Source organism: Vicia villosa, linkage group LG4 (assembly GCF_029867415.1).
Source record: "Vicia villosa cultivar HV-30 ecotype Madison, WI linkage group LG4, Vvil1.0, whole genome shotgun sequence".
NCBI classification, from domain to species: Eukaryota; Viridiplantae; Streptophyta; class Magnoliopsida; order Fabales; family Fabaceae; genus Vicia; species Vicia villosa.
Window position 1 is genome coordinate 170,324,723 of NC_081183.1, and position 27,861 is coordinate 170,352,583.

The 27,861-nt window shown below is 32.1% G+C and overlaps 4 protein-coding genes and 1 long non-coding RNA gene across 6 annotated transcripts; 3 read left to right on the forward strand and 2 right to left on the reverse strand.

Moving 5' to 3' along the window:
- Positions 1-1,023: 1,023 nt before the first annotated feature.
- Positions 1,024-3,090, reverse strand: LOC131595889 (uncharacterized). Its single transcript, XM_058868409.1, has 2 exons — positions 2,932-3,090; positions 1,024-1,473 (listed from the first exon to the last, which is right to left on the reverse strand). The coding sequence occupies exons 1-2, from the start codon at positions 3,002-3,004 to the stop codon at positions 1,256-1,258; spliced, it is 291 nt and encodes a 96-aa protein (XP_058724392.1). The 5' UTR covers positions 3,005-3,090; the 3' UTR covers positions 1,024-1,255.
- Positions 3,091-5,217: 2,127 nt separating this feature from the next.
- Positions 5,218-7,774, forward strand: LOC131600268 (probable pterin-4-alpha-carbinolamine dehydratase, chloroplastic). Its single transcript, XM_058872454.1, has 3 exons — positions 5,218-5,707; positions 6,954-7,146; positions 7,380-7,774. Exons 1-3 carry the CDS (start codon positions 5,351-5,353, stop codon positions 7,469-7,471), a joined length of 642 nt encoding a protein of 213 aa, XP_058728437.1. The 5' UTR covers positions 5,218-5,350; the 3' UTR covers positions 7,472-7,774.
- A 4,215-nt stretch (positions 7,775-11,989) lies between these two features.
- Positions 11,990-14,438, forward strand: LOC131595891 (superoxide dismutase [Fe], chloroplastic). The gene is made up of 9 exons (XM_058868412.1): positions 11,990-12,145; positions 12,238-12,290; positions 12,375-12,449; positions 12,791-12,979; positions 13,064-13,235; positions 13,370-13,491; positions 13,786-13,812; positions 13,919-13,942; positions 14,049-14,438. Exons 1-9 carry the CDS (start codon positions 12,070-12,072, stop codon positions 14,250-14,252), a joined length of 942 nt encoding a protein of 313 aa, XP_058724395.1. The 5' UTR covers positions 11,990-12,069; the 3' UTR covers positions 14,253-14,438.
- A 128-nt stretch (positions 14,439-14,566) lies between these two features.
- LOC131595890 (cell division cycle 20.2, cofactor of APC complex-like) lies at positions 14,567-17,693 on the reverse strand. 2 transcript variants are annotated; one of them, XM_058868411.1, is made up of 6 exons: positions 17,569-17,693; positions 17,085-17,183; positions 16,802-16,993; positions 15,588-15,957; positions 14,997-15,475; positions 14,567-14,844 (listed from the first exon to the last, which is right to left on the reverse strand). In XM_058868411.1, exons 2-6 carry the CDS (start codon positions 17,151-17,153, stop codon positions 14,701-14,703), a joined length of 1,254 nt encoding a protein of 417 aa, XP_058724394.1. In that variant the 5' UTR covers positions 17,154-17,183; positions 17,569-17,693; the 3' UTR covers positions 14,567-14,700. The 2 variants fall into 2 exon arrangements, with proteins under 2 accessions (XP_058724394.1, XP_058724393.1); XM_058868410.1 differs by lacking the exon at positions 17,569-17,693 and adding an exon at positions 17,281-17,562.
- Positions 17,694-24,471: 6,778 nt separating this feature from the next.
- On the forward strand, positions 24,472-25,617 carry LOC131600269 (uncharacterized). Its single transcript, XR_009283084.1, has 2 exons — positions 24,472-25,093; positions 25,195-25,617. It is a non-coding gene; the product is annotated as an uncharacterized LOC131600269 (long non-coding RNA).
- The last annotated feature ends 2,244 nt before the right edge of the window (positions 25,618-27,861 follow it).

The window sequence follows — 27,861 nt, forward strand, 5'->3', positions numbered from 1 at the left end:
GGATGGATTGGATTTTTAGTGGATGGATTGGATGAATTTTAGTTTAATGGATCCAATTGTCACCCCTATTATATACTACTAAGTAAAATATATTTATTTTAAATTAATATCATTTTATGGTCTTAATAAAATATTAATTTTTTAATGTTTTTTTTAAAAAACTTTTTTTAAACAATTAATAAAGGATATTTTAATAAAATAACTTATAATTTTTTTCATACAGCTTAATTACATTCCTTAATGAATTTAATAGGGATATTCGATTTTTATATTGCTAGTCAAGTAAAAACTTAAGGTTTTACTTTTATTACTATTAGACTAACCACTTACAAAAATATAATACATGAGGAGTGCTAGCAACACTCTCTTTTTAACACTCTCTCAAGCACTCACTTTCTTATTGGTTGATATATGTGTGGGCCCCTCACTTTGAAAATAAATCCCACATAAAGTACTCACTTTCTTATTGGTTGATATATGTGTGGGCCCCTCACTTTGAAAATAAATCCCACATAAAGTAGTAGGACCCACACATGTTTCAACCAATAAAAGAGAAAGTGTTTGAGAGAGTGTTTAAAAGAGAGTGTTGCTAGCATTTCTCATAATACATTGAGTAACAATTAAACTTGGTCCGAAACAATTAAAAACAGTTATTTTTATATTTCAAGTTTTCTACGTTTCTATTCAATTTGATTCAATTTTGCAGAAATATGAAGGTGACTAATTCTTAGTATTCATCACTTAACCAACTGATAGTTTTCTCCCCAAATTGCACTTGTACTAAAAATAGGAAAAAAAACCCTCTTGATTACCGGTCAATACCTTTTCTCATTATGCTCTCCATACCAACTTCTGAGGAATCTATAACAAATGAGTACTATTGCAAGTAGCCAAACTAGTGAGAAATGTAAAATATTTCAGGGTTGCTACTTTTGTGGAATTTGTCTTAATATCCTAAGCAACCAATGAGAGTTTAATGCAAACTTGCACTAGCAGACTATCAAACAATTGATAAACCCCACCTGAAAGAAGAACATTCCAATTCTATACTTTGTATTAAGAAATGAAAATGTCCAAACACGAGTATTTGGCAGTACAGAGAAATTGATTATTACCACAAATATGTGAAAAATCCATATGGAAAATTAAACATAAACACAGTCAAAGTAATTCGACAATAACCACCAAAACCAATATGCTAGTCTAGGATCCCCAAATCCACCAAATTATTATTGCAAATGAAGTATAAGATGAATCAACCAGATGCTGTCTTCTTTTGCTGGAAAACAACTGCAAAGACAGGAACTGCAACACCGATGCTGAATGCAGTGAACACTGCAAGAGACATTTTCAACCCCTGATGCTTCATCTGGTCCAAGTTGTACATGTGATATGAATGCATGTAGTGTGGCTCACTGTGGCCATGTCCGCCTCCCATCCTCTTCACACCAGTTGAATGAAAATTTCTACTCACTGTCACAACATAACAACAATGTCTTCTAATTAGAAAGTAGAAAACTAAGGGTAACAATGACTATATCCTAAACATTATCTAGTGATAATGGCCATGGTGTCAGTTAACACACCCACAGCCAACAAATAATGTTTTTTGGCCGATGTTACCCCCTTCAATATGGCTATGCTGGTTTTGGACCCTTGCAACTGTAGCTGAATGTTGCTTGCTTGATGGGGATTCCATTAAAACAAGCCATAAAGAAGCCAAGATCGATTCTACCATGACAATCAAATATGCCACCAACGAGGATGCCAAGCATAAAACTCTAACACACAATCTGGTTTTTGGTTAATTTATTTGAAAAATACTCATGGAGTTTTAAATTATATAACCCTCCACCATTGAAGCATTTTAAAACTCTAACTTAATTTGGTTTTTGTGTTTGTGTTTCAAAACAACAACAACCAAGCTTTATTCCAAAACGTGGGATCAGCTACATGGATCAAATAGAGTACAACAATTATTATTTATAAAATAAATAAATGAAACTGAAGGTTGATTCTTGTGAAATATCAAAGGATAGCGTTCTGTATGCTTGAGGGATTGAGAGAGGGTGATATTTCATACATTTTGATTCAAGGTTAGGTCTTGAGAAGTATGCAAGGATGGTGATCTGGGTATTTTGACTCAAGATGACTATGACACTAATAGGAAAAGAGAAAATTATGAAAATGAAAGTTTAATGTCCGTTGAATAAAATGACCTTTTAACCTAAGCCATTAACCGTTACTTCAATGACTAACAAGAATTCCTCTAACTCTCGCACAAAAAAAATCATTCTTACTAGATACAACTATCAATGAGAAAATGTTATTAATCATGCCCCTGGCCTAATTAGACCCAAACAGCAACAATTAAGTTTTATCAGACTTAAATGAAACCATAGTCTGCTCTGATACCACGTTAAAAAATGTGGTTAGTCCTAATGAATTCCTACAAAACCATCTTGTAGGTGAGGATTACCCCACTTATAAGTACATGTTTATGTTGAGACTCTTAACAAAACCCAATCATATAAATGAGATATGCATATGTTAACTTGTCAAATAAAAAGAAGAAAAAAAAGAAAAGAAAACAAAATGAAACTCAAATTGCAAGATTTTAAATGCAGTGAAAACATCAGATTCAACCCTAACCCTGCACCTCCCTCTAACAAATCAAGCCTCTTAAATCACGAATCCAAATCATATACCTTAAATAACAACATTGAAATCACAGCCAGCAAAAAATCTTATTTATTTTATTCATCAACAGAAGACAAAAAAAACCTAATAAAATTGAAATTGAGCACACACAAAAAAGCAGAAATTATTTCATTTACAGATCCAACCTTAACCCTAACCGATTCAACGCGAAAGAATCTGGTTATAATCAGATTTAAGAGGTAAGAAAGAGGGTAAGGTTGGGGATTTGACCTGATTTGGAGATGGAGGATTCAGAAGAAGCGATAAGCTTCGCAGCAGATCTGAGTCCGTTGTTGAGTGCCATCGCGCTACGCAAATTCAATTCCGTCGCCTTCCGAAAACTCTTGTTTTGTTACGTTTTGATGCAACCCAGTTGGTTTTTATTTTCTTTTGAGAAAGTATAAACAACCCTAGTTTCCCCGAGCTTAATTTAATTTTAATTAAAAATAAATATTTAAAAAATGAAAAACCTAGAGAAAATGCTAAGGAATAAAATAATTGAATCAAGCGAATAATTTTTTTTAATACATAATTAATCACTTAACTTAATTTAATATTTTGTTATAAACTGTTAATTGAAAAATATTACAAGACTCTTAATTTTAATTTCCCTTATGTTATTCTCCTTGTCCCTTCCATCAATTTCTAACAAAAACACATTAAGGTGTGGTGTCGTGGATATAGAGTAAGACTCAAAGTGCAAATGTGATTCAATGTGATTCAGCATTTATATTATATAGTATTTTCACTTAATGTAGCTTTATTATGACCATCTTTATGGCACCTACTTAAGTGAAAATACTTTATAATACAAATATCTAATGACATTTGGACTTCGAGTCTTGTTGTACATCACGTCACCGAAACTTAACATTTTATTGTCAAAAAGTTACGGAAGAGGCCAAATAAGATAACCGAAGTGAAGTTAAGGGACTAACTTGTAACGTTTTTTGTTAACGGATTAAAGCAAAATATTAAATTAAGTTAAGAGACTTGGGACTAAATATATTATAAGGATTTTATTAAGAAAAGGAAATGAAGTTGTGAAGTTGTATCTTGCTATGGTGGATTAGTATTTCTTATGGAGTAGAAAGCAAGCTAACTTACAAAGTTAACACTCTAACGTTCAAGTTAGTGAGAGAAATACAAAAGGATGTGTGAGTGAAAATAGATTAAAATACTTGAAATGATGTTCTAGATGATGTGTTGAATCAATGATGAATCTAGCAATGGATCTTGAAACTTCAAAGATTGTGAATGATAGGAAGTGTGAAAGTTCGTCTAGTTTTTGTCCGAGTGATCAAATTATTGTAAAGATGTTTAGTCACTCTTAGATTACTTAGACAATGCATACAATCACCAAAAAGTGTTTTAACTTGTATGAATTTGCTAAAACACCTTAAAATCTTTATAGGAGCCATTAAGATTCTTGTAGGATTGATCAAAGATATTATTTTGGGCCGACCACATCAACCCGACCAACCACTGGGAAGGGAACTTATTCCTGTCAGAATCTTCCCAACGCACAAAGATTATCATCCTAATGATCACAAGAGATCCCAATTGCAAATTCATCCAATAACTCGCCGCAAATTATGGCTAACAAATATATGATCGTCTTTAAGGGCAGGCTACTACATAAGCCTCAAACTTTTCCAGGGTTAAACTATAAGTAAATAAGATCTCATAAATTATTTGTTAGGTTAAATCTTAATTAATAAGGTCTCTATTTTGTCATAGGTAAACTATAACTAACCTACACACGGCCTCAGAATTTTCCAGGATTAAACTATAAGAAAACAGGGCCTCATAAATTATTTGTTAAGCTAAATCTTAAATAATGGGGGTTATATTTGTTTTGTCATACATAAATTATAACTAACCTACACATAGTCTCCAAAAATTTGAGACGGCTATATATATATAAACGCCAAAGTAAGGTAACAAGTTTTAATTTCATTTCATTCTTCTTCCCCACGTATTAATTTGAGTGTAGAGTGTTAATCTTGCATGACCCCGACTCCACTATAATGGAAGTTACTCAAATGAGATATGATGGTAGCCTAAAAGAGAGTGGTGAAGCATGGAGACTTAGAAAGTTACTAGAGGAAATGAAAGATGAAACTAAAAGTTCTTTTATGTTAGTTCTATTATTTTCTGCTGATGTATTTTTAGAGATATGTCTTTGCATTAAATTTAGAAAAATTGAGAGATGCATCTTCGAACTAAAATTTAACAAAAAATAAAATTTGATGTGTTCGAAGACGTATTTATAAAATAATCCAAAAATATTTTGAGATATTCAGATGTCTCTATCATGGAAAAACAAATTTGTAGCGGTCAAAATTGGGTCTCCCTTTTCCGGTCCAGATACTATTTTACTATTTAAGCCATTAAATTATTATTTTTATGTAAATCCAAAAAAAATATTTTAATAGAATTTGTATATTAAAAACAATATTAAAATTTTTATATTTGAATTTGTATTAAAAAACATATAAAGAAAGAAACAAAAGAAGAGTAAAATCAGAAGTTCCTCCACCAGTACCACAGGAGGCTATTGTTAACCACTAAACAAAACAAGACCAATCCATTCAATTCATCTTCACAATCCACCCTACCCAAAGAAACTAGTGCTCTCCATAAATCAATGGCTACAACCAAGCTTCTATTATCATTCCCTGTCTTGCAATTGCCACAGCAACTGCTCCCCACCACCACCAAAATCAACCCTTCCTTCCATTTCCAGCCCTCTCATACTTCAAAAGGTTTCTCCCCACTCCGCTCCTTGGCCAACGATTTCTTGGGGGATTTTGGTGCCAGAGACCCTTTCCCAGCTGAAGTGGAAAGTAAATTCGGAGATAAAGTTCTAGGTAGTTACAACACGGAACACAAAATCCTCATCCCCAATATCTCTGCTCTTTCTCTTTCTCAACAGGAGTGTCTTCCCATTTCACCTTTACAGTCTCCTCTTTCCATTGAGGATGCTAACCAGCTTATAAGAAAGGTGACTATCTCTCTCTAACCACCTATAGACACTGACTAGAGCCTTCTCAAATTTTTGAGTGACTCTGTCTAAAAAGTTGAAGTTAATTTTAGTTGAATCATGAATCTTTTAAGGAGTTTATTTAACTGTAAATTAACCGTGAAATATGTATATGGAAGTCCTTTTTGCCATAGCTTAATAATGAAAAAGTGGAAGACCGTGTTATTGGTCGTCTTGCACACCCTCAAAGACGTGTTATTGGTCGTCTTGCACACCCTCAAAGACAGGATTGACAAACACCGATATATTATGGAAATTTTGTGCATATATTGAAATATTGAAAGATGTGCCAATTTAGTTGCACGTTTGAAGTCAAGGTTGATTTTACGCTTTAGTTTAGATGCACATTTGAATGTATGTTTTGGTTTTGTTTATTAACAGGTTGCTTTCAGGCTGCATACAGTAGTTGAACCTGTATTTTCATTTGGAAATTAAGTATCAATGTTCTGAAATATTTCTTTTTGTTACTATTGCCATTTTCTGATAAACTCTGTTCGATGAAGGATACTTGATACATTAGCAAGTTTTGACATGAGATTAGATTAGACACCTCAACTTTTAAGAATTTGAGTTTACTAAATTGTTTATACAGTTAAAACCAGTGTAGTCAAGATCTTGAGTGTTGGATAGTAAAATCTTACGTGTCAAGGATGCCTGAGAGTGCGCTATGATTAGAGAAAGATCGGTTTCTTTGCCCGTGTGGTCAAGATCAAGCTTTTTGAAGCAAGTTCGTAAAAAATAAAACGCGTTGGGCCTTTTTTTGGGCCTGAATTATAATTTTCTTGTTTTTATGTATGCGTGTGTATAAATGTATATATGAAATTACCATTTTTCCCTTCAATAGGATCTTACTTGTTGTGCTAACAATTTGAGTTTTACGATCTTTCACAAGCCGACCGATCCTACTTAAGATCTCGTGCTTGACTACATTCACTACATTGGTTAAAACTGATAATGCATGCTTGGAATATTGTCTTTCCTATTATTTTTAACAATACTAGAGTCAAATCATGCTTTTCTCACTTAATTTGTTGTATGTAGAGCTTACTTGACTTGATAGTCAAATCTGATACACATTTATAGCAAGCTATATTCTATAACCATAATATATTTCCTTGATAACAAATTATTATTACCCTGCAAATTTTATAAAAGTCATTTTTATCTTTTCTAATCTTCTGAAACATCTTTCTTTTTATTTATGTAGGTTTTGGGTTGGAGACTTGTGAACGATGAAGGGGTGCTTAAACTTCGATGCTTGTGGAAATTGAGAGATTTTAAATGCGGAGTTGAACTCATTAACAGAATCTCTAATGTTGTAGAGACCGCAGGCCATTTCCCTAATATCCACATAGAACAACCAAATCTAGTCAGAGCAGAACTATGGACAACATCCATTGGTAAGCCTTAAACCAGTGTGCCCTTCTTATATTCTCTGCACAATTTGTTACTATTTATTTCTCGAGATTACATCAACTATTTCAGCCGTTGATTTGATATACAATTCATATTACATAGTCAGTTTCACACGGTTAACCGATCTTGGCCGCCGATTTAGACTGGATGGCCAACATCGATAGGTTTCATCTTACTTTTTTTAGCATGAAATTTGAAAGGGTTAAAATTTTTGCAGGTGGATTAAGTATGAATGATTTCATTGTAGCTGCAAAGATAGATGCAATAAAGACATCAGATCTTGTCCCAAGGAAAAGAGCTTGGGCTTAATGCTCCATGAGCTACATAAAACATTTTGCTATGAACGTTTCTTGAACACAAAGTTTTCACTAATTTGTGTTATTTGATGAAATCTTTTATTCCTTGCTCTCTTTTTTTAAAGTCTGTATACACATGTTAGATGCTTTTTCATTTTTCTGTTTGGTAACTGTGATTTTGAGTTTGAGGGTTCGTGTTCAACTAAGAATTAAACATTAGTACCCCCTCCCAAATTTATAAGATGTTTTATAGAGACAATTTATTCTAAATTATAAGTCATTTTATAATTTTAATAAAATATTAATGTTTATTTTCTATTATACTTTTTATTATTTTTTCTTCAATATTTATGAAATAACATAAATGTCATATAATTTAAGATGGTGGGATTATTATTTTATTTATGTGTGTGAAAATGGTTGCAAAGGTAAAATAAAACAATAACTTTTTTTGGTATTCTAAAATTTAGTTAGAATATATTATAAAACTACATAAAACCCAAATATAATTTCACTCAATTTGATAGCCATGCTTCAAGCAGATAATTAAAAAAAAAAAAAAAAGACAAACAAGAAAAAGAAAGAACTCCTGATAATTTTTTTTAGATTTATCATTCTCTTACTACTTGAGTTTCTGGACTCCGTTTGAAATGTCGTTCGAAACGTAAGCAAGCTAATGAAATAATCTATATTCTAGTGGAATAAAATGAACAATAGGATGTAAGTTTCTAGATTTGATTTGTGATGGGATGACGATACTTGTGATGAATAATAGTATGTATGTTTCTATTATGAGATTGAATTAATCATGTCCGTTGTTACTTGGTTGTGTTTAATGATGTTATGTTATTGTTATGAAGATATGTATGTTATGAAGCATGTGATGATGAATATGACGAGGTATGATTAATATGATGAATAATGATGCATTTTACTATTATGTGTTGTTGCACATCATGTATTCATACCATTGTTGGACAAGTAGTCCAGTGAAGTTTTGCAGGATGATGAATCCAACGAAGTTTGTAGGACGACCTAGTCCAGTGACGACCTTAATCCCATTATGTGGATTGAGTGCAAATTGTGACGTGCTCTGGTTCCAAGCAGGAATCGATCCTATTGGTGGGGATCTTTGAAGAATAACGATGACTAAGTCATCAGTGATGTATTGGTACCACATGCATGAGTCTAATGACGTTGCATCTTATTATTTTGTGGCATTGCATAATAAATGAGCTAAGTGATGTGTTTGGTGTAATTCTTGATTTGTGGTGATTCCATGTGGAAGGTTAGTAACTGTTGTTATGTTATAGAGGTAATGGATGATGTTGTGTTGTTGCTATTTCCATGTCATGAATACTATATCTATTAGTTATGCTTTTATAATGATTGTGATTTACTCACCCTTTCTGTTTGAATGTTGCCTCCACGTGGGTAACGCGCTGGTAATCAGAAGTAGTCCGTTGAAGTCTAGACGATAGTTTCGGAGTGCACTTACTTTAGTTTTGTTGAGTCTATGGGTCTTGCTCTGATATGTAACATCTAGGTTGAGATCGATTGATTTGAGAACGATGATTATCTTTGTTATATTTTAAAGAGTTTTGTATTGCTTTTATAATCATGTCGTGGTAAGCATGAATTGTGGTGTTTCTGTTGATACTTGAGTTACCTTTTACGGTATTGGTTAATTGTGATAAAGATGTTTTGAATTGCTTATTCTCTTGCGAAGTTTGAAGTGATTTGCTTAATATGTTAAAGATGTTATCCATGCTTAAAATGTTTGGTAACCCGTGTTACAGAGTATGATTAATTGTTAATGTAAAGTTCTAGGAAGATGTGACATCCTTGCTTTTCTTTTACGTTTATTTATTTCTTAAAAATATTTGTGAAAATCGTGGGGTTTTAGAAGGATGTTACAAAGAGGTTGCACACCTTTTAGGTGTTTTACGAACCGGAAATATACTTACGGTTCCATTCTGTAGTTATATTTCCGATTAGTTCCAACGTTAATGTCTATTACGGTGCAAACCGGAAATGCATTTCTGGTTTTGAGGGGTATTTTTGGAATTTCGCGTGGTGTGTGGGAAAAATATGGGGTGAAATAAGAATTTTCCAGAGGGACTCGGCGTCTCACCAGATGGACCACACGATGCAACATCTGAGGAACTTAGAATCCTCAAAATGATTAAAAATAATTAAACCCTATCGCCTGAGGGACTTCACATCAAGATTACCTCCAACTATTCACACCCAAGGGGCGCGGCCTTATCAATCCCTTAAGACTTGGTGTCAGGTCTGGCTAGAGGGATTGATGGAAGTCTTGCCTGAATGGTTATACGCCTTCCTGAGGGACTCGACATCTCACTAGACAGGCTACACGATGCAGTGGCTGAGGAACTTAGATTCCTTAAAATTGGAAAAGCCTGAACTCCTAAAAAAGTCAATTAAGAAATTGAGCGAGAGGAAGCGTCCGTCCTCTAGATACTCGTCGCGGGTAATAAACACTTCGCTCGCTGCCAAAGTTGTCGTGCCTAAGAGATTGTGTTGTGTTATATTTATAAAACACCTTGCCTAGGGTGATACCCAAGGGTCGCCTTAGGAGAAGGCGACGACCCGTTATCGTCCGAAGGGAGGTATCACATCGCCCTTAAGTCTTCCTCACCCAAGGAAGGAAAAAAATGTGGGGTAAGACGTGTCTTGAACAAAGAGAAAGTCAGAGTCGTTACTGACTCATGTCTCCCTTAGAAATAGAGATCAAACTGTCCACTATTTGACTAGGTGGACGTGACCTTTCTCAAGAAAATTATAGGTGTTGGAATCCCATATAAATACATCATTTTTCAAAAGGATAAAAGACATATTCTAAGTCATACATATTTCTCCACTACTAAAAAGGCATTATGCTCATAACCATCATCACATACTCAGCCAGAGTAATCGCCCACCTACAACCTAGCAATTCCGACCAACAGCCTCAAAACCCACTGTACATGGCTACTCTCTCCATGAGCTATCCCTCACCATCCAAATGTGTAATATACTAACTAGGACCTCTAAATCTCTCTGTCCTTACAGGTAAAACACGCACACACTTGTACTTTTTGAACACTACAATATTATTTTTAAATAATTTTAAAAATAGTTTTTATAAATATTTTTTTATCTATAACATATTTTAAAGAAATCAATCAGCCTTATAAAAAAACAAATATCACAAATTTTCTAAAGTAAACTTTAAATAAAGCTAACTATCATATTTTTTAATTTTTAATTTACTACTTTCTCTTATAATTTTTTATTTTTTTACAGAAACAAACTTAGTTCATATCATATAACAATTGATGTTCAGTACAAAGAAGAATCATATTAACAGTATCACACCTAGTTCAAGAATTGACAATTTTTACTAACAAATGAACAACCGAAAATACTTGACACTTAATAAACTTAACTTAAAAGTTAGGAAAACGAAGTAACAAACTCTTAATAGACAAAATAATTAAATTAAACCTTGAACTACCATTATTATTAGAATGAATAACTTGAACCACCCTTTGTGAATCACTTTCGAAAATCATATTATCGAGTTGCATACGATAGCTGTTTGTATTGCCTCCTTTAAAGCCACAACTTCTGCTTCTATGACCGAGAGAATACCAAAGTCCAAAGCTACACATGCAATAATGAATCTACCAAAATGGTCTCTAATACACCAGCCCCTATTCGTAATTCCCATATGATAATGAAACCCTGCATCAATATTATACTTCACTCACCATTCGCTCGGTGGCATCCAAGTTGTTTAAGGATTTTTGGCATGCTATCTACCACTTCCATCTTGAGCTATATACCAATCATGCCAATTATAATAAGCTTGCACACCCAACTTTGTTCCATCTTCCCGTTCATTATTCCATATTACATTATTTCTATTATCCCAGAGCTCATAAATCATAACCGCAACTCTCCCCACCGTCCTCCTATCTTCATTACTACAAATATAAAAAAAAAAGGTCCTTAGCACTATTAAAGGCGTGTAACCGCATATCTATGATAAAAGACAACTATGTTGTCCTCCAACATTGATTCATAGTACACGACAATCATTTTCATCAATATTTTCACACATATGACAATCTGAAGGACATTGAACAAAATATAGACGAAGCCTAATCTAAGTCGGGAGCAACCTCTACAAATTCTCCACAACAAATATTTGGTTCTAAGCAAAGCTATAATGTTCCATAAACTACAACAATTCCCCTCTCGTCAATTCATCCGATTTTGTTGAAACCTCCTCCAGAACCTATAAGTAAACCTAACACTATACACACCACTTTGCTCCTCTTTCCTTACCATACAATCTTTCCCTACCACTTTCTCTTATAATATTTAAGAATTATAATCCTACGATAGTCCTCAAGTAAATGTCGACATGATTGTGTCATATTTGTACTATGTACTGTTATGTTTGTACTAGTTGTACTAGGTGCTCTCACACTCTCTTTATAAAACAAAACAAAACACAAATAAACAAATAATTATATACTAGATAAATATCACAAATTAACAAAAATTTAATAAAAAATACTGAAGTGGTGTGTCAAAGAGATGAAGTTGCTATCGCCTTCCGCAACCGCTACTACTTCCCTTCCATCTTCCGCTTTTCTCCCCTCTCACTCCTATGGTTTGTTTCATCTCACTCTCACTCTCACTCTCACTCTCTCAATCTCTTTCTCTTCTCAATTCCCTTTTCTCTGATTCTTCTTTGTTTCGCAGGCTTCCAAAATCTCGCCTCTTCTTCAGCTACTTTCAAATTCTCCAAGAACAAGGTTTTTTACTTCTCCAACTCAAATTTGTTTCATTGGATGGACAAAAAATGTCCAGTTTAGAAGCTTACCTGTTCAATGTTGCAGGGAAAATGCATAAGGAAAGCTGGGAGCACTACTATCACTGCAAAATTTGAGTTGAAACCACCACCATATCCGTTGGTAAGATCTAAATTTTAGCCAATATGAGCGCTCTCACATAGAGCGCCCAAAGACGGGCTCCTGTACAAGGCCTTTAAACTATAGTTAAATATGACGGCCTATTGTACAATGCCTTTAAACTTTACTTAAATAGGGGCTCATAAAATATTTGTCGTGTTAAATAGTCGGTTAAATATGATTCATATTTGTTTTGTCATGATTAAACTGATGCTATAGCTGTATTACACGGCCTCCAAAAACTTGAGATGACTCTGGCCAATACTCTGTTTGCTTGTTAGAATTTGTTGACTTTAGACTGATAATACATAAGTAACTAATATTTCTGTAATGAAAATTCTCAGAATGCTTTGGAGCCAATTATGAGCCAGGATACATTTGAGTACCATTGGGGGAAGCACCACAGAGCTTATGTAGATAACTTGAACAAGCAAATTGATGGAACAGATCTAGAAGGGAAGTCACTAGAGGAAACCATAGTATTAGCATATAATAATGGCGACATTCTTCCATCCTTCAACAATGCAGCACAGGTTTGCATACTATATACTTATAACCATAAAGTCTAGCTCATGTTTCTGAACCACAGCTTGGTATTCTTGATCGATTTATTTCAGGTATGGAACCATGACTTCTTTTGGGAGTCCATGAAACCCGGTGGTGGTGGAAAACCATCGGGGGAACTTTTAAAACTGATTGAAAGAGACTTTGGTTCATTTGAAAAATTTGTTGAGCAGTTCAAGCTTGCTGCTTCAACACAATTCGGTTCAGGATGGGCATGGCTTGCATGTGAGTAAATTACCCTTCGTAGTTCATATCATATATGCTCATTTCTAGCATTTGGTTCTTTCTTGGTATATCTAACTTAGCAAGCAGTTTTTTCTGTTTTTTAATCTTTTTCGTTTGTTGTCTATTAAATACAGATAAAGAAAATAGACTTGACGTTGGAAATGCAGTAAATCCTCTTGCAACTGAGGAGGACAAAAAGCTCGTTGTGCTGAAGAGTCCTAATGCTGTGAACCCCCTTGTTTGGAGCCATCATCATGTAAGTAGTAAGAACTAGTTATATTGTTATACTATTCATCATCATTTGTATTTTGAAACACAGTTGCTGTGGTAAGATAGAATGGTTGTGAGTATCTCACGATACGTATGAGACATATCTCAGTTGGATACAAAAATGAACTCAATTGATACTCTCTAGCATGTATCTATTTTAAATATGAATCTCATTTTGAATCTTGATTCATTATGAATTATCCCGTTTCACTCTGATAAATATTAGCAATTCATTCTAATGAATCACTATCTGATGAGATTTCATTTTGATTTCTTGCAGCCACTCCTGACCATTGATGTATGGGAGGTATATTAATCAAACTTTTTGTTAGTGATTCAATGACTTTGAAAAATATTATTTCATCAATACCAAATTACTAACTTTGTGATATGTGTATTTCACTTTTATACAGCATGCTTACTACCTTGACTATCAGGTGAGATGTAGTTCACAGCATTGTACAGTGATCACTATATTTGAGAGTTCTGTATAATTAACAATTAATAAATATAACTAAGACTGTTATGATGTTATCCTTGCAGAACCGGCGCCCTGATTATATATCAGTGTTCATGGATAAGCTTGTATCTTGGGAAGCAGTCAGCTCTAGACTTGAGAAAGCTAAGGCCATAATTGCAGAGAGGGAGAGAGAGGAGGAGAAGAAAAGAAAAGAGGAAGAAGAGAAATCAACAACCGGCAAAGCTAGGCCTACTCCTGAGATATTTGCGGATACTGATACTGACTAGAATACAGAATGAGTTTTTTTTTTTGGGGTCTAGAGTAGAGTTCAAAATGGCTTATATTTCTTACCAGCTAGGTTTGCTTGTATACAAGTTCAGTGGCTTCTAGCTGCAAATTTTGCTGTCATTATTCTAAATTAATGCATCTTACATGCATAAATGATATGAAATCTTATCACCTGGATTGAATAAGAGGATAATCTTATGTAAACTAATAATAAGACCTTGATGTTATCAGAAAAAAATTATGTCGTATTGTTTAACGATTAAGTTGGTATTGGTATTGAATGGAAAACTAATGTTAATGTTACATATATCTTTAAGGACAATTTATAATTGATTTATGACAATAACATCTATTTCAAATTCTTGTCAGAAAAAATTTGTGCATTAATAAAACTATTTTTTACATACAAGGATACTACCCTAAGAGAACAAAATTGTTATGTTTCTATCATCTTATTGGTGATATCTTCATCGACAAAAGGTTATCTAAAACCGAAGTCTCTCTTGTATCAGTAGCTGGTGGTCCAAAAACATCCCAAAAGCGAAGAGTCTCGTCTCCCCCAGCTGAAACCACTGTTAATCCATCTGGACTCTGCAAGACATAAGAGCAATTGTGTAACTTGAAATAATCACCTTGATAATATTTAAATGGTTTTGTTGAAAATAATCCCAAGCATTATATAAAATTCTGTTTCTAAATGAATGGTTCACTTTACTTTTAAGTTATGATAACATGTAGCATACCTGAGATAGATGAAGGACTCTTGAAGTATGAGGGTCCAAGCCTCCAACTTTAGTCATAGAAGGATACTGCCACAAACACAGTTGGTTGTGTTCTGCACTTGTACTAAACCCATGGCCACTTAATATCTCTTTGTGATGTCTATTCCATTGTAATCCACAAACCTGAGCTTTGGTATCTATGCTGCAAATATTGGTTCCTTTTTGTACATTCCACAACTTAATACATCTATCGTCTGTTCCGCCTCCAGAAGCAAGCACAGATGGATCATAAGGGCACCAAGCAAGAGCTTTCACAGCAGCACTATGGTCTTTAAAACAATGCAAGAAGTTTGACGAGTTCATTTTATTTAACTCCCATACATAGATGTGATTTTCATTACCACCACTTGCCAACAAATTGCCCCTTTTCGACCATTTTAAACCACAAACTTCTGCTCTGTGTGTTTTTACCCGGGAAACCTCATTTCTTCTTGCTCTAACTGTATAAAGAACAGCAAGATGTTATGTTACAGCATTTTAACAAAAGCTTTCTGTATTCATACATAATACACATCTAAAAAACTTAAAAGAAGAAGATCTAAATCTGATTACCGTCATGGTTGATTATAGTTTTGTCATGGCTTCCGGAAGTTAAAACATGGTTATTCCATGCTAGAGTTGCTATCCTTTCACTATGACCTTCTAGACTTCTTACTGGCTTGGAAGTCTCAGCATCCCAGACTTGAAGTTGAGAGTGCACAAATCCTGTGGCCACATATTTTGCATCCTCTGACCAGGAAACACTTGTTGGATAGTTATTGCCAGTGGCGTTAAACAACAAAGATACATCAGTAGTAACTGAGTTCCAAAAGTACAATTCTGTTCCCAAAGCAACAGCTAGAATATTGTTTTTCCCCCAATCCATAGTGTTTGTGTAGTAATCATTTTTTATTTTTGGCGCATCCAATACCCTGGATTCCTTCTGCAAGCACATTAATTCAATTTATCCACTCAGAGTACAGCACAAGATTACGAAAATACAAGCCAAACTAGTTTTTCCTTTTGTTTTATAAAGTTAAGTTAGTTATTCAAATTTTAAGGAATGTGAATATTTAGATATGTTATGATTTACTTTTAATAATATGAAAATGTCTAAGGTCCAGATAAACATATGCAATCTCAAAATAAATTCAAATCACACTGCATTAATTTCAGCCTTCTTCCTCAGAGAAATCCAAATTCCAGTAATAATGAAAAACAAAAATTTACTAAGTAGCAGACATTACGTGCACATAATCAGTATTCCAAATTAATAAAAGTCAGACAATTGGTCTTTGCAAGAAACTATATTTTGAAGTCATATCTCGCCATCTATTAGTTTCTATAAAAAAAAATCAACTGTTTATTTGCTCCTCACCTACGGATTTATCTCAGGTTAATTTACTCCACTCCTATACAAACAAGATTGTTATTCAAGTAAAAATTAACTTAAACATTTTGCAAAGGAGGTATTAATTTGATTGTGTGAATTAGTTCTTCGGTCATAAAAAGGGAAAAATAACATTCAGCTCCACATTTGCAACAGCAGAACAAATATTAGACATTTAATTGAAGCATTCATTCTGCTATGGTGATACCTATGACCATTAGAAATGGTTTTAAAATGTGGAACATTTTGAACAAGGGCACACCCTAATGACAAGTAGAGGCCTATTTTGGTTTGACATATATGTATTCTATCACCCTAGAGTCATTTAACAAATGGGTTAAGTTGTTACTATATTGAAAACGAAACCGTATAAAAAGTACACTGATATGAACAAAACCTTAGGCAGCCTTCGACGGATACGTTGATTGCCACTGTTTTGAAGTGCTTCATTATCTTCTTCTCGCATCTGATCAATATGACGAATAGATTTTTGACTTGATTTTGGACTTCCTCTAAAAACTAACATCCGAAACGGTTTCCCTTCGGAATCAAGATTCAGTTTATCCTCCAGTTTCTGTCTATACGCTTCCTGTCATATAACAACACATTCAAATCCGAAATAAGAAAGTATTCAATCCAGAAACTCGAATAAAATTCGCCGAGTTTAGAAACAAGCATACATTAAAATTAGGATTTTGAGTTTTTTTGTTGGTGTTGGTAAGCAAACTGTTGGCTTGATGAAGGTTCATCAAACTTCGGTTGGGGATAAAGCGATCGCCCTGTAGAAAAACAAAGAAACACAAATGAGAATCATCGATGAATGCGAAAAAGAGAAGATGAAAATGAAAATGAGTAGTATAGGAGTAGTAATGATACTGGAAAATCATAAATGGTGGGAGTGCTGAGTAGGCTTTTTGGAGAGTACCAATCGCAATCAAGATTCCACATTGTGTGTATGTGAGTGTGTGTGTGAATTCAAGAATTGTTGAAAGAAAGAAACTAGTTTGAACTTGAACCGTTGCTATCAAATCTATTATAGATTTTGCAACAAAATCAAATCGTTAATGGATATTTTGAACCGTTGCTATCGAATCTATTATAGATTTTTAGCCACAAAATCAAATCATCAGTGGATATTGAAACCCTAATTTGGAGATAGGTTACCTGTTCATTTCGAATGAAAGAAGAGTTGCAGAAGAAGAGTTGCAGAAGAGAGAAAGAATTGGGAATGTTGTCGGTTCGTTCACCCGCCAAATAAGAATGAAAGAAGTTGTTTGTTTTTCCAACAGTTGCTATTTTTCAATCCATTATAGATTAGATTTATTTTACAAAAAATAAATTTTGTAAATGTGAATTTATTTATTTTTACAATTTTATTTTAGTAATTTTTCGTAGAAATTAAATTAAAACAATTTAACTATTAAATTATTTAATATTTAATATTATAATGATTGTGTATATAAAATTTTAAGCAATTAAAACATTTGCTGAAAAGAAAATAAGATTAACCGATGGTGTTAAAAGTGATTTGGGAATTTCTAACTAGATTCTATGGATCTTTCATGTATATGCGAATTGGTGAAATTTTCTTCGTGCTTCTATATATTTTTTTATTTAACGTTGTTTTGTTCCGTATATGCACATATGAATGTTTTCGTAGATGCATCTATGAAAGAATTTGATGTTATAATTCGCACCGCACTCTTCTCCTCCCCATTTTTCACTTTTCTCTTCTTCAACTCTCATACTCTCTCAACCTCGAAAATCAAACTTCCCCAAATCTTGTTTTCTTTCTCTCGAGTACGGTCGATAACATCCACATAAACTAACAACACATTCTATCAAGTTCAAAACTCAATTTAATCGATAAGTTTTCGACTTTTCGAGTTATTTAAGAGTATTTGTAATATAGAGTTAGAATTCGATTTTTAGGTGTAGCAATGATTGGATTAACCTAGAAATATAATTTAGAGACAACGAATGTGCTGTTTGATGTGTTAAAATGACGTTCAAGCCACCAAAATGGGGTTTTTAACCCTTTTCAACAGTGACCCGACGCCATTATTGGGTTTTGGAGGTTTCAAAAACTTTCGTATATGCATCTACGAAAGAGATGAACGTTAGGTCATTCCGTAGTTGTATCTACGGAATATAGAAAAATCATTTTTTAGTTTTTCTAATTTAATTGTATCTAATCCGACTTTATCTGTATTACGCAGACATTATGACCGACAAGGAGAATTGCACAACATGCATCAACATCAACAGCAAGACATAAGTTCCATATTCAAACAAAATAAGGCCCCCAAAAAAGCCTAGCCAACATCAACAGTAAAACATAACTTCTTTGACGTTATCCAAGATAACTGAACTCTTCTGGAGCATAGTCGGTCAACATTACCATGTGTTGTATGATGAAATTAAATCCAGTGCAGATCAGTTACAAAGTTTTACTAATAACTTATGCTAAACGTAATTTAAAACAACTAAAACTTTGTAGCTGTTCTGCACTAAATCTATTTTCATCATACAACATATGGTAATGTGTTGGTCGACTATGCTCCGAAAGAGTTCAGTTATCTTGGATAACCTCAACGAAGTTATGTTTTAGTGTTGATGGTAGCTAAGCTTTTTTGGGGGGCTTATTTTGTTTGAATATGGATTAGAGCTACTAGTCTCATCAGTATCAATTTTTATTAGATTGATGTAATTTTATTTTTATTATGTTTGACACTATTTGTACGATTTATAAGATGTTTTCTTTTCGTGTACTATATATACCATTATATTTACATTACACTACTATGGTATACTATGAAAAAGTCATGATTCTTAACTGTTTCAAGCAAATGAATACATCATTAGAAGAGAAAATTCACCACAAACTCAATTCTATAAAAAGTTTTTAAAATATATCAGCAATTCCGTAGGTACAACTACAGAATACTCTTTTTTGAACACGTTCTGTAGATGTACCTACGGAAGAAATGTTGAACTAAAACTCATTGTATTTTCCCACTGTTTACTATGGTTTTTACGCTTCCGTAGATGCATCTACGGAAAAAACTAAATTTTTTGGAAAAAAAATGGTGCTTCCGAATGTACATTTACGGAAGCACGAAGCATAAATGAAAATTCTCCAGGTGACTAAGAGAATCATTGAATACATTGAGAAAATTTTCAAGTTATTTTACACCATTGCAGGATGGATCATACTAATATTTTAAAACGATTGGAATAATTTGATAAATTGATGGTTTTTTATTGGACAATCATATAAAATTTCTTTACACTAACAATACACGTCAATTAAACTCTCTGTATATATTATTATGAGATTAATTGCCACGTGGACAAGTGATAGAATCATACTAAATTAAAATAAAAAGTCAATTATTTATGAGATTATAAGATTATTTACACGGTTGCTGCATTACATCTATTATAAGTGATATTTTAGAAATAATTAAAATAAAAAATCAATTATTTATTAAAATCTAACTGTTATGATTAATTGTGTTATGATTAATTCAGAGTAAATTCATATTTTAAAGAATTTAAGTTATTTTAATATATTTATATGATTTGACGGAATAAACATGGACAAGTGATAGAATCATATCATATCATATCATATCATACTAAATTATAATCCTAAAAGTTTTTACTATCAAAATTTCCCGCCAAAATTTTTAAGAAATATTAAATTAATTAATTAAATTAAAAAAGTAAATACTACTTATTAATAAATAATAAATAAATAAATAATTCCACTCAATCATTTATTAAATTTTTTTCTCTCAATTATTAATTTCCACTACTAATTCAAAAACGATTTTTAGGACACGTAATAAAAACCGCCTTCCACTACTAAAAAATTGTTATTAAGTAGGACACTATTTTTTTATTAATAAAAAATTTGCTTCAAAAACGGTTTCTCAATTCATTATATTAATAATAACTATCAACTCCAATTTATGCATAGAACACGTATTGAAAACCACTTCCACTACTAAATTTCTATTAATCAGAACACTATTTTTTTTTGCAATTTTATTAAATAAAATAGGAGAGCTATTGCATACATTCCCTTAAATATAGTCCAATTTATGCATAGGACACCAGTTGAAAACCACTTTCCACTGCTAAATTTTTAAGTTTTATAACCCACTAATCAAAATCATTCTTTCTGATAATCCCACTAATCCATTAGCTCACAAAATCCTCTTCTATAATTATAAATACTTCTGTTTCCTCAAGTTGTTTGTTTGTCACTTTTCATGTTCATTTCCTATATAAATTCTTTCTTTTTATTATATTGATGTGGTTCATTTTTTTTATAGCTACAAGATTTGAAAGTTTATGTAGATTTCTATTGGTTGAGAGAGAAATGTTAGAAGATTAATTGAAATACATAATTGTCTTGGGTATTTCTTTTATTTATTTATTTTTTTATTTATCTTTAGTCTTAATTGTATTGATGTTTTTTAATTATTAATTATGTGTTTTTTTGTAGGTACCAACTTTGATGCATCACAATGTATATTTTTAAATAAATATAATATTAAGTTGATTTATGATATATGAATGTTTGAAGATGAATTGAAGTATATAGGGTCTGTTTGGTAAAAATAGCGGTTGACTGATAAGCTAACTGATAGCTTATAGCTTATGACTGATGACTGGTGACTTATAGCTTATAGCGGATGGTTGAGACTGATAGCTTATAAGCTAATTAAAGTGTTTGGTAAAATTAGCGGTTCAATTAACTTATAAATGTAAAATGACATAAAAGATATTTAATATATAATTATTTGATTTTAAATAAAAATAAATTATAAGGTTAAAAATCGATTTTAATTAAAATAATAAGGATAAAAAAGGAAGAAAAAATAATAAGTTATAAGACATAAGCTAAAACGCTATTTGAAATAGCGTTTGGAAAATAAGCTATAAGTTAGTAAAATAAGCTATAAACTCGTGATGAAAAGACCGTTACCAAACAGGTCTAAATTATCATATGAGCTTATAAGACATAAGACATAAGCTATAAGCTCGAGAACACGTCTTACCAAACAGAGTCATATGAACGTATACTGTCAATGTCATGGGTAGAATTTTCATTATTTTTGTCCCTTTTATATATATTGTACTTTTGTTTGGGTGAAGATTTCTATAACACAAAGACAAGTTGAAGATGTCCTAAAAGGTATTGCCTAAAGCCCTAAACTATTGCTTTGTTGATATACAACCCCGAGGTAATGTTCCTCGAAAGCTACTTGGAAAAATATGAAACGTCACTGATGTGAAAATTTGGTGACTATTGGTCATGCATATTACATGTAATGCAATACTATAGTTCATACATCATATCATACTAAATTATAATTCTATAATTTCTTCCCACTAAAATTCTCCGTCAAATCTTTTTCATCTAATAATTAATTAATTAATTATTATAAACTACCCACACTTATTAAAAAATTAATAATAATTAATTAATTACTATAAATTATTCACTTCTTCAATTAATTAATTAATTACCTTTTCTTCTAATTATTTATTAATTCCTTAATAACTAAAAATTAAAAAATTAACTAACCACTAATTAATTTTTGTAATTGTTCCAATATATATATATATATATATATATATATATATATATATATATATATATATATATATATATATATATATATATATATATATATATATATATTTTATGTTCATCTCAATCACATTACAAGTTATCACATTTTATCATTACTAACCCAAATTAAAACTACAATTCTTATTTTATTTATTATTGATGAAAATCATACAACAACCTCCTCCATTTTTTATCTCTTTCTCTAGATACTTTTCTCTCGACCTCTCTATTTGTATTGCAAAATATGTAGTTTATAGTAATTAATTAATTAATATTAATTTTTTATTATATTATTTGATAAAAAAGATTTGGCGGGAAATTTTGGTGGGAAGAAGTTATACTATTTGATTATAAATTCTCCAATAACTCACTTTTATAAATTCTCCACTAATTCAATGTTATACATTCTCAACTATTTACACATTTTTAAAACAACATTTCATTTTCTTCTTGAAAATGGAACTGACATCATCAAACTTCCACCGGCAAGTTCTTTCAACATCAATTGAAAGTTGGGATGTATGTGATGGTAGTTGCAGAGTGCTTTTTACATGCAGCTGGAGAGCCTTTTTGTGATAAAGGTTTAAAACATTGTTGTTCTTTCATCATCCCCCGATCGAGAAGCTATGTGGTATCTTGAAGTTAGATAGACATGCAAATTATTTTATCAGCATGTTTATGAATTTATGTAATGGAATATTATATTTAAGATTGACATCTCCTACTTAGGATCACTCAAAAGCATATTTGTATTTATATGTCCATTTCTTTATTATGTGGGAAATTCATTAACAAAGTGCCTCATAAAATAAATAAAAAATATTTATTTGTTGTATTTTTTTTTCTTTTATCGATTGTTTCTATTTTTCTACTGTTATTTTTTTTGTTTTTTACTTTTTATCTGTCCATAAATTAGCATGCCATGAATTTTTTGTGTGTATTATTATTATTATTTTTTTATATTATTTGTTTCCATTTTTCATACTTTTAATATCTTTATATATTTTGTGTGTCCATATATAAGCATGCCATGAATTTTGTTTGTATGTGTACCTATAAGCATGTCATGGATGGAAAATTGCACATTAAATTAAATTAAGACATTTTTCGTTTATGTCTCTAAGTTTTCTATTTTGTTAATTATATTGTTAAATATTTTTTCTTTTACTTCACATGTAAATAGTAGAATCAAGTGACCCAAAATAAGTTATTATTTAATTCATCTTTTTTCAACTAACAACCATCTCTAACTCTATAAATCAATTGATATGTTTTTAGACAATTTATTAATAATAATTTTTAAGTAATTTAATACATATGTAGTGATAATTCAATAATATATGTCCGTGCATCGCACGGGTCTACCCAGTTTCATTTATAATTCAACAATCAGGGGCTCATCCCATCCATGAAGTGTTCACCACAATATTTGGGGCCAAAGTTACCAAGCCAGGCAAGATTTTTTAGCAACTCAGTTTCCCAACTTATATCAGGTGCAGACTGGCAGAAGGCATGACAGGTATGTTAAAAATGCAAGTTCTTCTTTGGGTTTCAAACCTTTTAAGATGCAAGATAATTTGGAATTTGATATATTGCAATACGTGAATGTCACTCTATTATCATTATTAGAAAATTCGCTTTTAGCACCAAAATTTGATATTCGTAATTTAATTTTAAGAGATCACTAAATCGGTCACTAAAATAAATCAACTACCGATTTAAAGACCAAAATTTTGTGACCGAAATTTTGGTCACTGTAGTGAACCAATTAGACACCAAAATTTAATATTCATGAGCCAATTTTAAGAGGTCACTAATATTTAATTTATATATATTTTCTTTTTCTATTTTTAATCTTTTTTATTATGTTAATATTTCCTTTCCATTTTTTTAAAGATTTTACTTCTCTTTCAATTTTTAATTTTTATTAAAATTTTCATATTTTTTACTGTTTTATCATGTAATATATTTATATAAAATTGTATGTATATATGTTTAAATATAAGACATAATAATAGATGCTAAGTGGTGTAGTAGCAAATTCTTATTAAAATATGTGAAGGTCACAAGTTTGATTCCTGGGTAGCACAACTTTTAATTTTATTTTATTTTATGAAAAAGAACACTAAAATAGGTCTCTAAATTTCAGTTACTAAATTCGCGCAAAAGCTTAGCGACTAGCACTTTTTCAACCGAAAATTAATAGTCGCTAAATCGGTCGCTGAACATTTTAGTCACCGATTTTTAAGCTTTTTCGGTCTCTAATTCGGTCACAAAAAACGAATTTTCTAGTAGTATATGGGTAAAGCTATTTGGGACAATATTTGGGCAATTAAAACGGTGTTACGTGGATTCGAGTTAATATCTAGACTTCGAGTTAATTTTCAAAAGAGAATAATTTTGGGGTAGAATTGTGATCCTGGTTTTTTGGTGGCTACCTCATACTTTCTATCTTGTTCAATCAATCCATTCCCTTTTACTTTTCTTGGCCTACCCATAGGGAATAACCCATGCAAGCAAAGTTACTGGGATCTGGTATTATTAAAGCTCCGTAATAGGCTTGCAAATTGGAAAGGAAAATGATTATCTTTGGGAGGAAGATTCACACATCTGAATTCTATTTTAAATACCATACATCTCTTCTACCTACCATTCTACAAAGCGCCAAAAGTAATATTCCAAGACATTATCAAGATCTAATGAGCCTTTCTATGGAATGGGGAAGAACGTAAGAAGAAAGTTAATTGGGTTTCCTGGAATCTATTTGTAAACCAAAGTGGTAGGGTGGCTTTGGACTAAAAGAATGTGAAACCTTCAACAAGACTCTTTTAAGTAAGTTGGCTTGGAAATTTGTCTCGAATGAGGTTTCAAAATCGGTATGGAATTCTCTATTTGTGTCCAAATATGGGGACATCAAGGGTTTGGTCTTAGACACCTTGTGGCCGGTTAACACGCGCAGATGGTCTATTTGACGGAGACATAAAATTTGTGTGAGGATTTATGGCAGAGACTCTAATTAGTTTTGCAATAGCGTGTCATGTAAGTTAGGAGACAATACAAACATTTATTTTTGGAGGAATAAATGTCTAGTCGAGGAACCATTAATGCTGTAATTCCATTTTCTTTTTGACTGTTTGCAGATTAACAAGATCAAGATTTGCAATTCTGGTTTTTGGAGCGATGGTATTTGGAGTTGGAACATTCATTTAACACCAACAACATTATCTGTTGCAGCTGCTCTAGAATGGGAAGATCTTCAATGCATCCGATGTGTTTGTTTGGTGGCCCAATTTAGACAGCTTTTGTGTCAAATTAGCATTCTCTCGATTGCAAGCTCTGTCATGGAGATGCTCCCCTATTACTCCGGATCTCTCTTTTGTCCTTAGAAATTTGTGGAAGTCAAATGTTCCCTTAAATGTACAAGTGTTCACTTGGAGGCTTTTTTCAACCATCTTCAAACTAAAGATGAACCCACGAAGCGTGATATCATCTTCGAGCCTAATAACACGGTAATGCCTTTTTGCTTTGGTGAAATTGAATCTCATCACCATCTGTTTCTGTTATGTTAAAAAACTGCGTTGGTTTAGAACTAGATTTTGGATTGGATTGGTATTGGTTACTTACCTTTATGTCGTAGCATCCTTGTCCATGTGAAGCATATTGATAGAAAACTGAAGGGCAATATATCAACAAAGAATTTATATTGTTTATTTGATTTGTAATTGTTAGGGTCATTTGATTATCTAGAATTGATATTCTATTTAATGGAGGGCAAAAATATGTTAATGACTTGGTTTTTCTTACCAAATATTTGTCATGGAAATGGGTAGGCGTTAGATTTAAAGGCAACTTTGTTTGTAAAAAGAAAGATTGTCTTGTTAACCTCCTTGTTGATTGTACATGTTAATTTTGTTTAAGGTGTTTAATCCTTTTGTATTAGAGTTGAGAAACCCGTGCGATCACATTACGCGTTTATTAAAGAATCATTTGTAAAGTTTGAATTCATTCTCCAATTAACTAACATTCATATAGTTACAAATATAGGCTACTAATATGCATCAACTTTTAAGCATTGATTCATATTTACTATAAATCGTAGAGTCGATAGTCTAACTTTAATTATATAAAATAGCAGCAAAAAAAAATTAAAAGATAAATATTTAAATGAACAGTTTACAGCTACCTGTGTCTGTGGATATATGCCTCCAAGGACCTTAATTATGATAAACAATATACGGCTGTTAAATTGAGAAATAAAAAGAACTCTTATATTAATATATTTGACCAAGAGAGTATCAAGTCTTGTCTATTAATCAGATTTTGTTAATAAGATTCCACAATTTAGTCAAAAATGAATTCTCTAGTGAATTAATATAAAACAATAACAAAAGAAAGATTTAAAAGATGGACATTAAAATAAATCGTCTACAATTGGTATCTTATAGATACGTTCACATTTACTCATGGATCTATGTCTGAAAGGACCTTCATTACGACGAACAATATACAACTCTTAAATTGAGAAATAAAAAGAACTCTTAGATTAATATATTTGTCCAAGAGAGTATTAAGTCTTTAATGTTAATCAGATTTTGTTAATAAAATTCTACAATTTAGTCAAATATGAATTTTGCAGTAAATTAATATAAAACAATATCAAAATATATATTTAAAAGATGTGTTGACATTAAATATTAAACTCTTACTCTAGAAATGAAGTAGGATCACAATCAGCATCTATCTAATAACTCTATAAACTTTGATTATTGAATCCATAATATAAAAATGCATGGTACATAGGGGTGGCAAAACGGGCCGCCCGCCCCGCCCGCCCCGCCTTATGCCCGCCAAAAAACGAGCGGGGCGGACATGCCCGCCAAGTGAAATGGGCATAATAATCATGCCCGCCCCGCCAAGATGGCGGGTTGGCGAGCGGCGGGCTTGCCCGCCTATTTTTTTTCATTTTTTTAATAGATTAATAGGCTTTTTTACCTTTTAATTAAATTTTTCACTTAATTTTTAAAACAATTTTTATAAAACCAACTTTTTAACAAATTTTACTTAAAAAAATATTACACATATTTACAAATAAATATATAAAATAAACCATCAAGAATTGGAATTACTAGAATTAATTAAAAAAGAGGGAATTTTGGAGGAGGGGCGGGCTTTGGCGGGCGACGGGCATTGGCGGGGCGGGCTATGGCGGACGGCGGGTTTTGGGGGGCGGGCTTTGGCGAGCGGCGGGCCTAAAATTACAACCCAACCCGCTATTTTTTGGCGGGTGCGCGGGCGGCCCGGCGGGCCTCGGCCCGTTTTGCCACCCCTAATGGTACATGCGAAAAAAGATAAGGTGAATAGGTAAAAGTGTATAGGCATCTCTCTTTTATATAATGTACTTATGGCTCAAAACCATAAGATATTACTTAAAATTGTTGTATGCTTCCCTAAAATAAATCTGTCTAACTATACAATATACTCATTAATCCAAAACTTTGTTTCAATGATCAATTTTTTACAAATTTTCAGTACCACTTTTCACTTCATGACATTTTAAAACAACACTTTTTCTCCCAACCAAATACTGCTACACAATAAGCACAGTCTTATACTGCTGCACAATAAGCACAGAAGACTGCGTACCAAAGCTAGTTGAAACAAATATATAAAAATATTTATATCAACATGTAGAAATTTTCCAGTTTATAAGCCCCTTGAACCTGTGACAATTTATAAAGCAATTTTTAATTTATTCATGATAAAATAATTGTTTTAATACTTCAATTTTTTTCTTTTATAAAAATATT